General features: G+C 38.3%; 1 protein-coding gene across 1 annotated transcript in view; it reads left to right on the forward strand.

The window, feature by feature from the left end:
• The window catches only part of SLC36A4 (solute carrier family 36 member 4), a 91,819-nt gene that overhangs the window by 34,828 nt on the left and 43,377 nt on the right, over positions 1–13,614 (forward strand). Inside the window, exons 9-10 of the mRNA XM_032680348.1 lie at positions 4,514–4,683; positions 10,373–10,542. Coding sequence (XP_032536239.1) covers positions 4,514–4,683; positions 10,373–10,542 — 340 coding nt within the window. The remainder of the gene's footprint in view (positions 1–4,513; positions 4,684–10,372; positions 10,543–13,614) is intronic.

Here is a 13,614-nt window from a genome sequence, read left to right on the forward strand (position 1 = left end):
TGTTCACTCTGGAGGCAGATCTAGTGTTGATAATAATTCACAGATAAGCAGGGATAAATTAGTATCTTTAAATATAATTTCAAGATCTAAATATGTTAATGTGTCTCACTAGTGATATTATCCTATATTTTTTTAGTGTGTCTTTTCCTTAAATTCAGAATAAATGAAGGTTGTAATGTTAAAGTGAGGTTGGTGATATGAGAACACACATTTAGATGAGTAAGTTTTATTCTTACCTACTCATTAGTGTGCAGGAAATGATATTGTGTTTAATGACTAAACTTGGTTTAATGGTTAGTTTAAAAACAAGAGTTAGTATGCTTAAGAAAATTGTCCAATAATGGTTTAAAATAGTTTTTTAATTTTCTTTTAATAAAGTCTTTTTTCTTGGAGAAATGCAAGTGTTCAAATTGACTACGTTGAAATGCTAATAAAAAAATCGCAGTATAGGTAGAAATTAAAAAAAAATTGAATGCTTCCTTTGGAGTCAAAACATATTAAACATAGTATGTGTCACTGGTTCTTTATTTTCATTTATGGACTAAGTTTCAGATAGACAATTGTATGATAATATTGTCAGCCTGTAAAAAGAAGTTTGTTAAAACGGGAAAAGATTAAAAAGGCAGATATCCTGTTTGGAGTCTGTTATGTGCCACTCAACCAGGATAAAGAGGCAGATGAAATATTCTGTAAGCAACTGGGAGAAGTCTCATGGTCGCTGGCCCTTGTTCTCATGGGGGATTTCAACTTATCAGATGTCTGTTGGAAATACAATATAGCAGACAAGAAACTGTCTAGGAAGTTCCTGGAGTGCGTGGAAGAGAACTTTCTGGCACAGCTGGTGAGTGAGCCAACCAGGGGAGGTGCCTGCTGGACCTGCAGTTTGTGAACTGAGAAGGACTGGTGATGTGACGGTTGGAGGCCATGGTGATCAGGACAGGGGCATCGAGTCCACCCTCAGCAAGTTCACAGATGACACTGAGCTGGGTGGAAGTGTTGATCTGGTGGAGGGTAGGAAGGCTTTGCAGAGGGATCTGGACAGGCTGGATCGATGGGCTGAGGCCAGCTGTACAAGGTTCAACAAGGCCAAGTGCCAAGTCGTGCATTTGGGTCACAACAATCCCAGACAGTGCTACAGGCTGGGGGAAGGGTGCTGGAAGCTGCCCAGTGGAGAAGAACCTGGGAGTGCTGGTCAACAGTGGGTGAACATGAGCCAGCAGTGTGCCCAGGTGGCCAAGAAGGCCAATGGCATCCTGGCCTGAATCAGCAATAGTGTGGCCAGCAGGACCAGGACAGTGATCGTCCCCCCTGTACTTGGCACTGGTGAGGCCACACCTCGAATCCTGTGTTTGGTTTTAGGCCCGACACAACAAGAAAGACATTGAGGTGCTGGAGCATGTCCAGAGAAGGGCAATGGAACTGGGGAAGGGCGTGGAGCACAAGTCTTAAGAAAACCATCTGAGGTAGCTGGGGCTGGTTAGCCTGGAAAAAGAGAAATTCAGGGGAGACCTTCTGGCTCTCTACAACTACCTGAAAGGAGGTTGTAGGCAGGTAGGGGTCAGCCTCTGCTCCCAGGTAATAAGGGTCAGGACAAGGGGAAGCAGTCTCAAGTTGATCCAGGGGAGTTTTGAACTGGATATTAGGACAAATTTCTTCACGGGAAGGGTTGTCAAGCACTGAAAGAGGTATCCCATGGAAGTGGTGGAGTCACCATCCCTGGAGATATTGAAAAGACGTGCAAATGTGGCACTTGGGGACATGGTTTAGTGGTGGACTTGTCAGCGGCGGGTAAATACTTGGACTGGTAAAAAGTCTATCCCTATCTTTCTTACAGACCCCCTATAAGTATTGAAGGGCTGCAATAAGGTCACCCTGGAACCTTGTGTGCTCCACGCTGAACAGCCCTAGCTCTCTCAGCCTGTCTTTGTAGGAGAGGTACTCCATCCATCTGATCATTTTTGTGGCCCTCTTATGGACCTGTTCCAAAAGGTCCATTATAATGAACATTCTTATAGTCTTTGAGTTTAGCTCCCTCTGACTGTGAAACCACAGGAAATTTTTTCCCCTATTAATTAGTCACCCATGGATTACTTTTGTAAGTTCAGAGAGGCAGGCAGTCTCAAGGATTCCTTTCTGGCCAGCAGTCATGGTGGAAAAACGTGAGATTTCTTCCATGATCAGCATGTGTATCTGAGTTCACAGTCCTCCTTCTGCTAAGAGTGTATGAAATGAATACCGGAGACTCTGGAAATCAAACCTGTGGGCCAGTGAACTTACTAAGAGACTCCTGATATCTGCTGTATGAGCAGTTGCCATTACAGCTCTGCAGAGATAATGTAGCTTGGAATTAGATCTTAGAGTAGCAATTCATGCTTGTTAAGGTTCCCAGAAGCTGTAAAACATGGCAGAGCTTATGCAGAAAATATATTCCATTTATAATAACCAGAGAATTAACAGATACACGCTGGTGAGTTTCTGTTACTGGTTCAGACTCAAATGCTGTCTGTTAGTAGGAAGTCAAGAATGGGAGAACTCCAATGTAGGAAAAAATTGCCATTAATTTTCATCCTTCAAAGCTCTTAATAGAGCGATATATTAAAACCATCTAATTGCAACTGAGGACAAAAGAATCTGAGGTGTGCTCTGCTCTAACTGGCAGTTGTTGATGTTAAATATCAAAAGATGACTTGATAAGCACTACACGGGCACAGAGGCTTAATTAATTCAGAGAAATCAGCAAGTTTTGTCTGTGTCACACTGAAGTAATACTTGTAGCCACATATTTCCTTTTGTATTTTTCCTGCTGCTCATCAGTCATTTCAAAATTGAGTTAATTTTTGAAACTCTTCTTGGTTTAAATTTTGCATTACCCACCATATCAAGTTACAGTCCAAGCTCAGATTTTTTTTCTGGAGGAAAAACATCAGCAGTGGAGGCTCCAAATTATGTAAAGAAGTTAAGATGTATAATGTATTTTAATTGAATAGGAATGAAAATTGCCTCTAAATGTGCATTTTTTAAGGGACCTCTTTGTTCCCAAGTGTAAAATTACTTCTTTGGGATTTCTAATGTAGGAGAAATAGAATAATATGGGATGGATTGGCAGTAGTGATACTCAGTGATAAGTCAGGAAGTGAATGTCAGTGGGTGACTAGGAGGAAAGGAATGATTGCCCTATAGAAAATAATATGCTAGTAATCCAAATATATAAATTTATTTGCTAATTAGTGGATGAAATATCCTTTTTTTCATAACTCACTTTGCTTAAATTGAATAGTAGATATTGAGTCATTTAAAAGGCAATTTTGTGTGACAAACAGGAGCTTTTACAGGGCAAACATGTTGCACTGAGACTGTTTTGTCTATATTAGGTTAACATAAGTGCTAACTAGAGATGACAAGCTTGTTTAGTTAACAGTACCATGCTGTTAATCAAATATAACCAGCATGTCTACTGAAAGACAGACTGAACTGGGGACTTTATTCCACTGACTGTATTGACTTCATTACCTAACTTCATTATAGAAGCTTAGATGTTTTATTTAGATGTAACTATATTAATGGTTTTAATCTTGAACTATGTCCCATATTGAGTATCTGAGTGTACAGTTCTCTGAAAGAGATAGGGAAGGTGTGGTTATCTAGGAGCGTGCATGTACCTTCAGCTTGTAACAGGATCTGCTAATGCTGATGAAATTCAAACTGGAAAGAACAGCATGTGAACCTGTTACTTGGTTTTACTGCCTTGCCTAGAAATTTTATCTGGGTGTCTAAAAACTTAAGTTGGAACTTACTAAGTGTATTTTCCTGAATGTTATATAGTACCTGTAAAAGGCAGTCTCTCCAGCAAACTTCATGCAGTAATGGTTGCAACATCTCTGTCTTCACTTTGAAGTGATGGCAAGCCCAGCAAGGTAGATTGACTATAGTTCTGGCACAAGGCACGTACACTATGTTTAGAGAAAGCAGTGCTTAGTGTGCCTGGCCTGCCCTATTTCGTGTCAGAAAAGTGAAAAAGAGTGTGGGACTGTATTCTGATTGTCATGGACTCAAGCCTCCCTGCTGGGAGAGCTGAGGCTGAGTGCTGAGCATGAGCTTGGGTGTCAGTAGGTTTGTGTGTGATGGGATACTGACAATGCAGGCATACCTAACAGAAGTAAGAGAAATATCCTTGGATTCTGAACAAATCTGTTACAAAAAAATTCATGTTACTCATATTGCCTACGTGTTAGCATCTGGACACCATAAGTTTCTCTTGACAGTTTTTCTAACCTATAAATATTGCTTTATATTCCCATACTGATGCCGTTTTTCAATCAAGATAAGTGCTTTTCAGTAATTGAACGTTTCTGTTGGGTACCTACAACACTGTGACTGTTCAGGCTGTAAAACATTATTGTAGAATAATCTTATTTATTTATAAAACCAGCAAAATTTTGGAAATTGGCTTTGAAATAGGGGAGAAAAGTAGTTTTAGGACATAAAATGTAATTGATTCTCCCTCTATTCCCAGGTACTGCCATTGGAAAACAGAATGAAGGACACAACACGTTTCCCACAGGCGCTGAACATTGGGATGGGAATAGTCATGACCTTGTATATCTCACTAGCCACTCTGGGATATCTGCGGTTTGGGGATGAAGTCAAAGGCAGCATAACTTTAAACCTGCCACAAGATAAATGGTAAGTGTGTATGTGACTTAAAAGCAATAATCTAGAAGGCATGAATGTTGCAAAGATTATTCCGTGCCTCAGTGCTGTCAGGCTTATAATTGATAGATGCTCAGACTTATAATGTATGTACTGTGTCTGTGCCTTCTACATTAGAGCTATGGTCCTAGCCAGCAATTTCTTGCGTATTAAAAGGACTTGAATATGGAGATAGATCAGTGATCTTTATTATAAATTATTCCATCTCTAGCAGAAGCTAGTTCCTGGACTGTTCAAGGGGAGAATATGCAGTTTGCAACCAGCTATAACACAGTTCTGAAAACAGCTACTTTTACCTTGGATATCCTGGTAATATCGTACCCTTTTTTAGTTCAGCAGGTAAATAACTGGGATGTAAGACACCAAAGCTGAATGGATTTGTAGTTCAAGTGCAAGTTCATGGATAACATATAATAATGGCTTCCTATCAGGAAAGTGAAGCTTATGCTTACCAGTGTCTCAAGGATATTATAATTTTTCTTTAGCTTTTTTTTTTTATGCTGTGAGAGCTCCACATGTCACATGCTAAAGAAGCACTGAAGACAATTTCGGCTGGTGCACTGTTAGTTCTGTATCTGTCTATGGATGGATATATATATACTGTAACTATTAAAGATAACTCTAAATTTTTTTAGTACTTTTATGTCTGATGGGCCTAAAATTAGGCATATCAGCAGTGCACAAGTATTAAAACTGAAAAGTATTTTAATGTTTTCATTCTAATCAAATAATGCGTTACAGGTTATGTGCTTGCATCTACTTGTTCAATGTCTGTTGTGGCAGCTTATTGAAGTAGTGAAATCTCAAATTATGTGGGGAAAAAACTCCTACTTTAATGAACTGAGTGCTGACTCATTTTTGACTCTTTGAAAAAGTGGAGAATATGTGTAAAGAAAGTTCTTAATTTTTAGGTGTTTCTTTTTCACTTTTTCTTCCTTTTCATTCCTTGGAGTCAGTATGAGCCATGCATTTTTAATATTTTTGTTTAAGTGCCTGTCTGATTCCAGTGTTTAATACATGAAAGTATAATAAAATGGGTCTTGAAGGATGAATTTTTTTTGATTGCTAGAATTTTCATCTGTTGCTTGTTTACTTGTTTTGTTTTTATACTACTGTTGTAAAAACTGAGATTTGTCCCTCAATTTTTTTCCATTTTATGGGAATTTTTTTTGGTTTGTTTTTTTGAGCTTTGGGGGGTTTTGTTTTCCTGTTTTGCCTGTGATTCTGGTTTTTGGAGATATTGCTCACAGTATATATTTGTATTCTTTCATTCTACATAGATACATGAGAAGTTTAGCAAGACCAAGTGCAAGGCAGGGCAATCACAAGCATAAATACAAGCTGGTCAGAGAATGGATTGAGACTAGCCCTGGGGAGAAAGTCTAGAGGGTGTTTATGGAGAAAAAGCTTAACATGACCTGGCAAGGTGTGCTCACAGCCCAGAAAGCCAGCTGTGTCCTGGGCTACCCCGAAAGCAGTGTGGCTTGCAGGTTGAGGGAGGTGATCCTCTCCCTCTACGCTGCTCTTGTGAGACCCCACCAGGAGTGCTGCATCCAGCTCTGGGGTCCTTAGCACAAGAAAGATACTGACCTGTTGGAACAAGGCCAGAGGAGAACCTAAAATAATCATAGGGCTGGAGCACCTCTCCTATGACATGCTGAGGAAGCTGGGGCTGTTCAGTCCGGAGAAGGCACTGGAGAGACCTAAGACCACCTTCCAGTACCTAAAGGGGGCTTACAAGAGCACTGGAGAGGGACATTTTTCAAGGGCATGTAGTGATAAGACAAGAGGAAATGGCTTTAAATTAAAGGAAGGCAGGTTTAGATTAGATATTAGGAAGAAATTATTTGCTATAAGGGTGGTGAGATACTGGAAGAGGTTGCCCAGAGAAGCTGTGGATTCCCCATCCCTGGAGGTGTTGATGACCAGGCTGGATGGGACTCTGAGTAACATGATCTAGTGGAAGGTGACCCTACCCATGGCAGGGGGGTTGGAAGTAGATGATCTTTGAGATTCCTTCCAATCCAAACCATTCTCTGATTCTGTGACATTAGAAAAACCCAGGAATATTCAAATGTTTAATGCATCCATTCTGTCTGCGTGATGCATCTGAAAGGGAAAATACTTCTATTTCGAATATTACATGGAAGTGCTTGTTGTTTGTAAGGTTAGTGAAAAGTTTGTTTTAAACGATAGCTCTGAGTTTATTTGTGCCTTAAGAGAAGTGCTCTTAAAAACAAGGAGTGAGAGGAATGTGGAATAAGGTAATATTGCTACTCACTGTCACTTTTTATTGCACTCATGCAAGCAACACAATGAACTTTATTCTGCATCCCTGCTGTCTAACAGAGCTATTCGCATGTGAGTTTTCAAGTAGCTCTTGGCTACAGTGCAGATGTGATGATGATGTTTATCCTGATAGCTTTGCAGGACTAATGCATAGAAAGAGATAATAAAAGAGATGGAAACTGGTGCTCTAAAGGGTAGAAAATTGGCATTCTAAGTGTAATAACCTCAAAGCTACTCAGGGCACATATCTACAGTTAACAAAGTCATCTGTTTTTGTCTTACCCTGGATAGTACCCCAGAGCAGCAAACAAAATTTGGAGAAGCAGCTCATGGGTGTACCCAGGGGTTGTGATGTACGATGCTGTTGCTGTGCCATACTGTGGGTCTACCTGATACAGTACTGAGGGGCAAGAGGTTGCAATCACTGTGCTAACAAAACAAATTTCCAGTGAACAGTATTTTGGTATTTGGTCCTCACATAAAAAGCCAGTAAGTTGCCAGTTTGTACTAGAGAAATCCAAGGAACAGCGGAGGTTTTTGTAAGAAGATGGTCATGCAAAAGAACCTGGAATGTACCTAAGCAGTGAGACTTGGCTTATGTGTTTCATTCCAGCTGGACAACCCCTGCTTAAAAATAAGCCTTTCCTGGTAAAGAAAGTTAAATTAGAATTCTGCTGCTTTCTGAGTTTTATTTGATGTCCTTGCAGATGAATTGACTGGAAGGCATGCACAGGCCCTAGACTGGTTAAGTGCTTAAGTTTAATTTAAATAGAAGACTGCTCATGTTCTTAAAAACATGCTGCTAGATTAGTGCTTTTGGAGGAACCACTTAGTGCAGTTCTAGTTTAGATTCTGTTTGATGGTACAAATCATCACTCAGCACAATATATTACTTAGAATATGTTGAAAATGGACTTTAAGAGTAGTTTTCAACTTGTTTTTGCTGATCTTTTACAACTCTTTTCTGGAATCAAAGAATTCTGGTTTATTTCATAAGTAGCATTTCTCTTTTTACATACAGTTAACTGCTTGGAATCTTAGTAATTATTGTCATGTGACCATGAGTTTGAACCAAGTCCTGCAGTATTTGCAAATGTAGATTATGGAAAATTGTGCTTTAGTACTTGGTAGTGTCCTTGGTTTGAGTCTCATAAAATCACAGAATGGTTTGGGTTGGAGAGGACGTTTTAAAGATCATGTGTTCCAACTGCCCTCTGTGAGCAGAGACATCTTTCACAAGACCAGGTTGCTCCAAGCTCTGTCCAACCTGGCCTTGAATGCTTCCAGGGACAAGGCATCCACAGCTTCTCTGGGCAACCTGTGCCAGTGGCTCACCACCCTCATTGCAAAAATTTTCTTCTTTACCCTTGCTTAGTTTCTCATCTTCTTGAGGCTGAATATGAAGGTTCTTTTCACCACTTGTTCTTTGTTAAGACATCAGTGAGTCTTTGTGCAACAGTTCCCTGACAGTGAATCCCAAAGGCTAACTACCGTACAAACACTGTAGTATATTGAAGTTCAATGAGGCTTTACATGGTACTAGTTAAAATGAAAGCTTAGTGTAATTAATTCCCTATTTGGTCTAACTGTATTGTTATGCAAGTTTTGTTACAGTACTTGCCAATATTTCTACCCTTAAAAGAGGTACAATGAAATGTCAACTGTAGAATTGAAAAGAGGTTTAGCACATATGAATGATTTACATTTTTATTAAAAGGTAGCCTAAGGAGCCGTCTTTATCTGATTGGAGTATAATATTAAATTACTAGTAAAATCACCTCAATATAAAAATTGTTTTCTAATTTGGAAGGTTTTAATCCTTGTAGATCTATAGAAAATTAGTTAGTGTAAGGAAGACACTCACTTTGAACAACTATGTATTTAAAGTTTTGAATCCTGTTTTTGAATATCTTTTAAAAATTGTTTTTGTAAAGGTTTGGGATGGTCTGAAGCCTGAGGATTAGAGGTGAATTGTGGGTAGCGGGTCAGGTTTTCTATTTTTAATCGGCTAAAATCCATCTAAGCTTCTGGAATAAGGACAGTCATGCAGAGGTTTTTGAAAAGTGACTCTTTTTTCCGTGAAATTTCTAAAAAGAAGTATGTCACAAAAGCTGTGGCTTCTAAACTAGCTACACCATTATGTCACCACAGAAATTGATATAATAGTCTTTTTATCCATTTGAATATGCCTTTGGGGCTTCACTGAGTTGTGTACAGTGATGGTCAAACCTTTGTTACAGATATTTTAGAACATATTAGTCAAAATGTATTTTTAGTTGAAGCATATTTTTCTTTTTTCACTCATATCGTAGAATCATATATATATACATACATATATATAAAATAATTACTTCTGTGTATTTGTTAATCTAAAAAAACCCCCCTTATTGGTTTGTTAGCAGTCTTTTAGTATCATAAAAAATGGAAAACTTGATGACCTAGCTTGTAGCTGTGAGATGAGAAACACCTAAGACTGAGCTGAAGGGGCTATTCAAGTTCACCAGCGGTTCACCACTCCAGTGTTCAAAACCATTACTGACTGTGTGTTCAACACATCCTTCAAAATGTTGAAGGAAGGATGATGGAGGCATCCTATTGTGGTGCTGAAGAGCTGAGCTGTATGGATACAAATTTTGCCATGTTGTGCCATTTGACCACAGGACAAGGGGCCAAAAGCAGTCGTGGCTGGACTTTATTTACTTGTACAGAAAGAGACTGTGACACTCAAAGAGGAAGCACTTTGAGTGACCCCTGCCAGGCTTTGAGAGATACAGAGATGAAGATCCTACTCGTTCTTTCCCTACCCTTGCTGCTGTTTTTTCTTTTCTTACTTAGCATGTTGCCTTTGCTTCAGTTCAATCTCTCTTTAAGGACTGAAGCAAAAAAGAAAAATGTTGTTTATGAGAAATATTCCCTTGCTCATTTGTGAACACACAATACCCCATGGCAAATGAACCAAACCCTTACCCAAAGTTTTAATAATGTCCTTAGTTGCATTCTTAGAAAGAAAATCATATGAAGACACTCAGTTGACTGCAAGCAGACCTATGACAAATGCTTGTAGTTTATGCAGCATGGATTTAAACTGCATCTAAATTTAAAACTGTTGGTAGTGTGAATAATTCTTTGTCACTTTTTTACTCAGCCACACGTAGCAGTGATAAGGGTGTCTGCACTTCCCGTTTCTTGAAGATTTACTCTAGTTGGCTTATCTTCTGCAGTTTCTTAGGCCGTTGTAGTGTAACATTTGTGTTTGCTGGGGGAAAAAAATATTTTTCACATATATATATATTTAGGCTTAGTGCCATTGGCAAGCTGATTTTTTTATGAAGAGTTTGCAACTTACGTGAATGTGTGTAAATGTTTCCAATAGGTTATATCAGTCCGTAAAAATGCTGTACTCCTTTGGGATTTTTGTGACCTATTCGATTCAATTCTATGTCCCTGCGGAGATTCTCGTTCCAGTTGTCACTTCCAGAGTGAAGCAGAAGTGGAAGTTACTCAGTGAGCTTGTGGTGAGAGCACTATTAGTCTGCTCAACCTGTAAGTATGTGCAGAACATCCATAAAAAAATCTTGCTGTTACATTTTGTTGGGACTTGCTTATTTAAACATATGTGTTGTTGTTTATTTTTCCAGAGGCTAGCAATCCTGAAATTTTGCTTCAACAATTCACTGTATTTTGACTTACATGAACAAAGGAATCTAATGCTGTATTTCTATTTTAACCACACTTTTATAGGTGTGACAAATTATTTGACAACCACATCTTTTGCCAGTAATACCCTAAAGCTGCTAACTTGAACTTTTATTTGAAAAAAAATTATTTTTTTTAAGTGAGACACACATTGCTGATACATGTCAATGTTTATCTATTGATCTGCAGTACCTGCTTGTCATGTAGAAATCCTTTCTCTGTTTTGTTGATCTGAGGTTGAAGCCTAAAGATGTGTTGGTCTGTATCCATTAAATTGCACTGACAAACATGGATGCCTGGTCACAAGAGTTCATGAAGGGAGACTTATTTTAGGTGATAATGCTCCAAAGTAGTTTTGCATCTCTGTCCTCACTGCCTGTTACTCCTGTTGTTTCTCTTGCTTGTCCCCTAATCTTTCCATCCCTCCTATAAGCTCGTTGAGATATCACAGATGCTAGTAGAAGTCAGCAGTGTTCATGGAATGGTGAGTATGGTCTCATCTAGGAATCGATACTTCTGAAGATAATAAACTGTGGAGGAAGTTAACTTTGTCTTTACAGCTCCCACCTGAAGTGCTTGAATAACATAGGATGCTTTTCTAAAGGATGTTATAAAAAACTTGCTTCTAGTACAAAGTTGACCTCTCCACCATGTGTACTGAAACAAGCTGTTATTACCTTAAAAACAATCAAAACTGCTAAACAAGTAAAAAAAAATGCTAAACCTTGATTTTAGGGAAAATGTTGATTAAAGAGAAGAGTTTTGGTTTGTTGTCTCAGTTCTCTTGGTGAATGCTGACCAGTAGCTCATGTGCTGGATGACGGCTAAGAATTGTTGTCCAAGAAAACTTGAAAATCTAGTGAGACCTTCTTAAGGTCAAGCCGGTTGAGAAAATCTGGCTTGTTTTTCTAGCAGTGTGATTTAATTGCTACAGTAAGCAAAGGCAAGTACCATCAGTCTAATAAATTGCTGCTCTGAAAATACATCTGCTATGTGGAATTGAAAAAAAGCAACAAACAAATCCCAAAGGTTTTTTTGGGTAATGAAGTGCACATCTCCTGAAGCACCATATAATCTGTGTTCCGCTTGAAGTGATCAAGGTGTTAAGATTTCAGATTGAAGATATATGAATAGCTCCTGTAATACCTGTGAGTCATCTATATCAGAATGCTTCAAGGTCCAAAATGCTTTTTTATTGTCTCTCTGAGAGATCATTAGTAAGATCTCCAGTCCTCACTGCACCTTCAAGTTCCACTCACTCTCTGTTGCCCTTTATGTGCCCCTTATCACCTGCCCTGGTAATGGTACCACAACAGATTTGAAAAGCTAAGAATCTTGTAGATCCAAACTCTTGTTTACAGCCAGAGGTTTTAAGAGTTTATCGGAGAAAGATATTTTCATGTATGTATGTAATGAGAAGAGCCAGTGGTGAATAGGCTTAAAGGCACATTTCCCTGTTGGACTTAGGAAAATTATAAATGACTTCATGATATTCAGCCATAGGTTTTTGTGGGTTTTTTTGCCTTTTTAATTACTGAGTAGCCTGGAAAGAGAAAACTGGGGAAGTCTCCAAGAAAAGAAAGTAGAAAAACAAAGAAAATTTGCTATATATATGTAAAGATATATTTATATAAAATATACAGCTATCTATATAAAGATATAACATTAGAATCCTACATATTCGTTTCTTCAAAAAAAATGTGTATTAAAATTGGACCTGTTTTATACCATTGAAACTTACCTGTGATATGAATTTCTAAAATGGACCTGCTGAAGTGCTACAGGTTACTGGGATATTTGAGGATTATTTGCTGCAAGACACAGAAAAGCAAAATTAAAAGTTTGCTCTTAAATGTTTGATATTTGCCAGTCTGTTCTGTGATATATTTTTCCTAGTTGTTGTTTCAGGATTTTTTCAAGGGGTTTGTACAAATTGTATGTATACAGTATCTATAATACCTTTTCACCAACATTTGTATAAGCTCCCATGCTTACATTCATCTTCTATTCATCATTTTTCATCAAAGCACTGGTTTTATACAAAATAGATTTAAATAGCTTCACTTTTCACTTAGCTTCACTTTGTCTAAGTGCAGAACACAGTTCCTAAAATGATTCAGAAAGCGTTTCTTTAATGGAAAGTAAAAATCCAAAACCTTTTAAATTGAATTTTAGAAATTAAGTAGTTTTGATATTGGTGACGGAATATGTTGTAATGTCTGGACCATTCAGAGGTCATACACTGATTAAAGGGACTCTGCTTGCTTGAAAATAATTCTCTGAGAATAGAAGCTTCAGCTGTGTTGCTATTAATGCATTAGCTTTTTAAGAGAAGACTTGAAAAATCAGTTATTACTGATTTTTTGGGCTTTTGCATTACTCAAATTATATAATGATTTGATTGTTACAATACATGAGAAACTTTGTTGGGAAAAAGCCTTCGGGCTTGGGACAGAGAGTAATGTGCCCATCCCTTGGGAAGTTCATGTTTGGGCTGAGTGGTTGTTGCTCTGGAATTAGGTCAGTCTGGGCTCGCTGAGCCATTCTCAACGAGCAGTGAGATCATGTGGACTCTTTCTAGGCAGAATTGGTGGTTAAAGGTATTCAAAAGACTGCTTTTACCATATTGGAAAGGAAGTTGCAAAAGGTTTAAGAACAATGTTCACAGTAGCTGTCTGAATTTTCATATCTGTTCTTAGCATCTTCTTCCAGACTGTGACACTCTCTATTATTCAAAGTAAAAGCAAATATTTTTGCTGTGACAGTACTAGATTGGCAAAAGCATGCTTTTCCTTTGGTTAGCCCCTTGCCAGTACTTTTTGGGCAAAGACACAGTGAGTGCAAATGATTTGGCAGACTTTGTTCCTACTGCTTTTTTCCCATCCTCCAATTTACTGTTAAAATAGCATGTTAGTATTG

This window comes from Chiroxiphia lanceolata, chromosome 2, assembly GCF_009829145.1.
Source record: "Chiroxiphia lanceolata isolate bChiLan1 chromosome 2, bChiLan1.pri, whole genome shotgun sequence".
Classification (NCBI taxonomy): domain Eukaryota; kingdom Metazoa; phylum Chordata; class Aves; order Passeriformes; family Pipridae; genus Chiroxiphia; species Chiroxiphia lanceolata.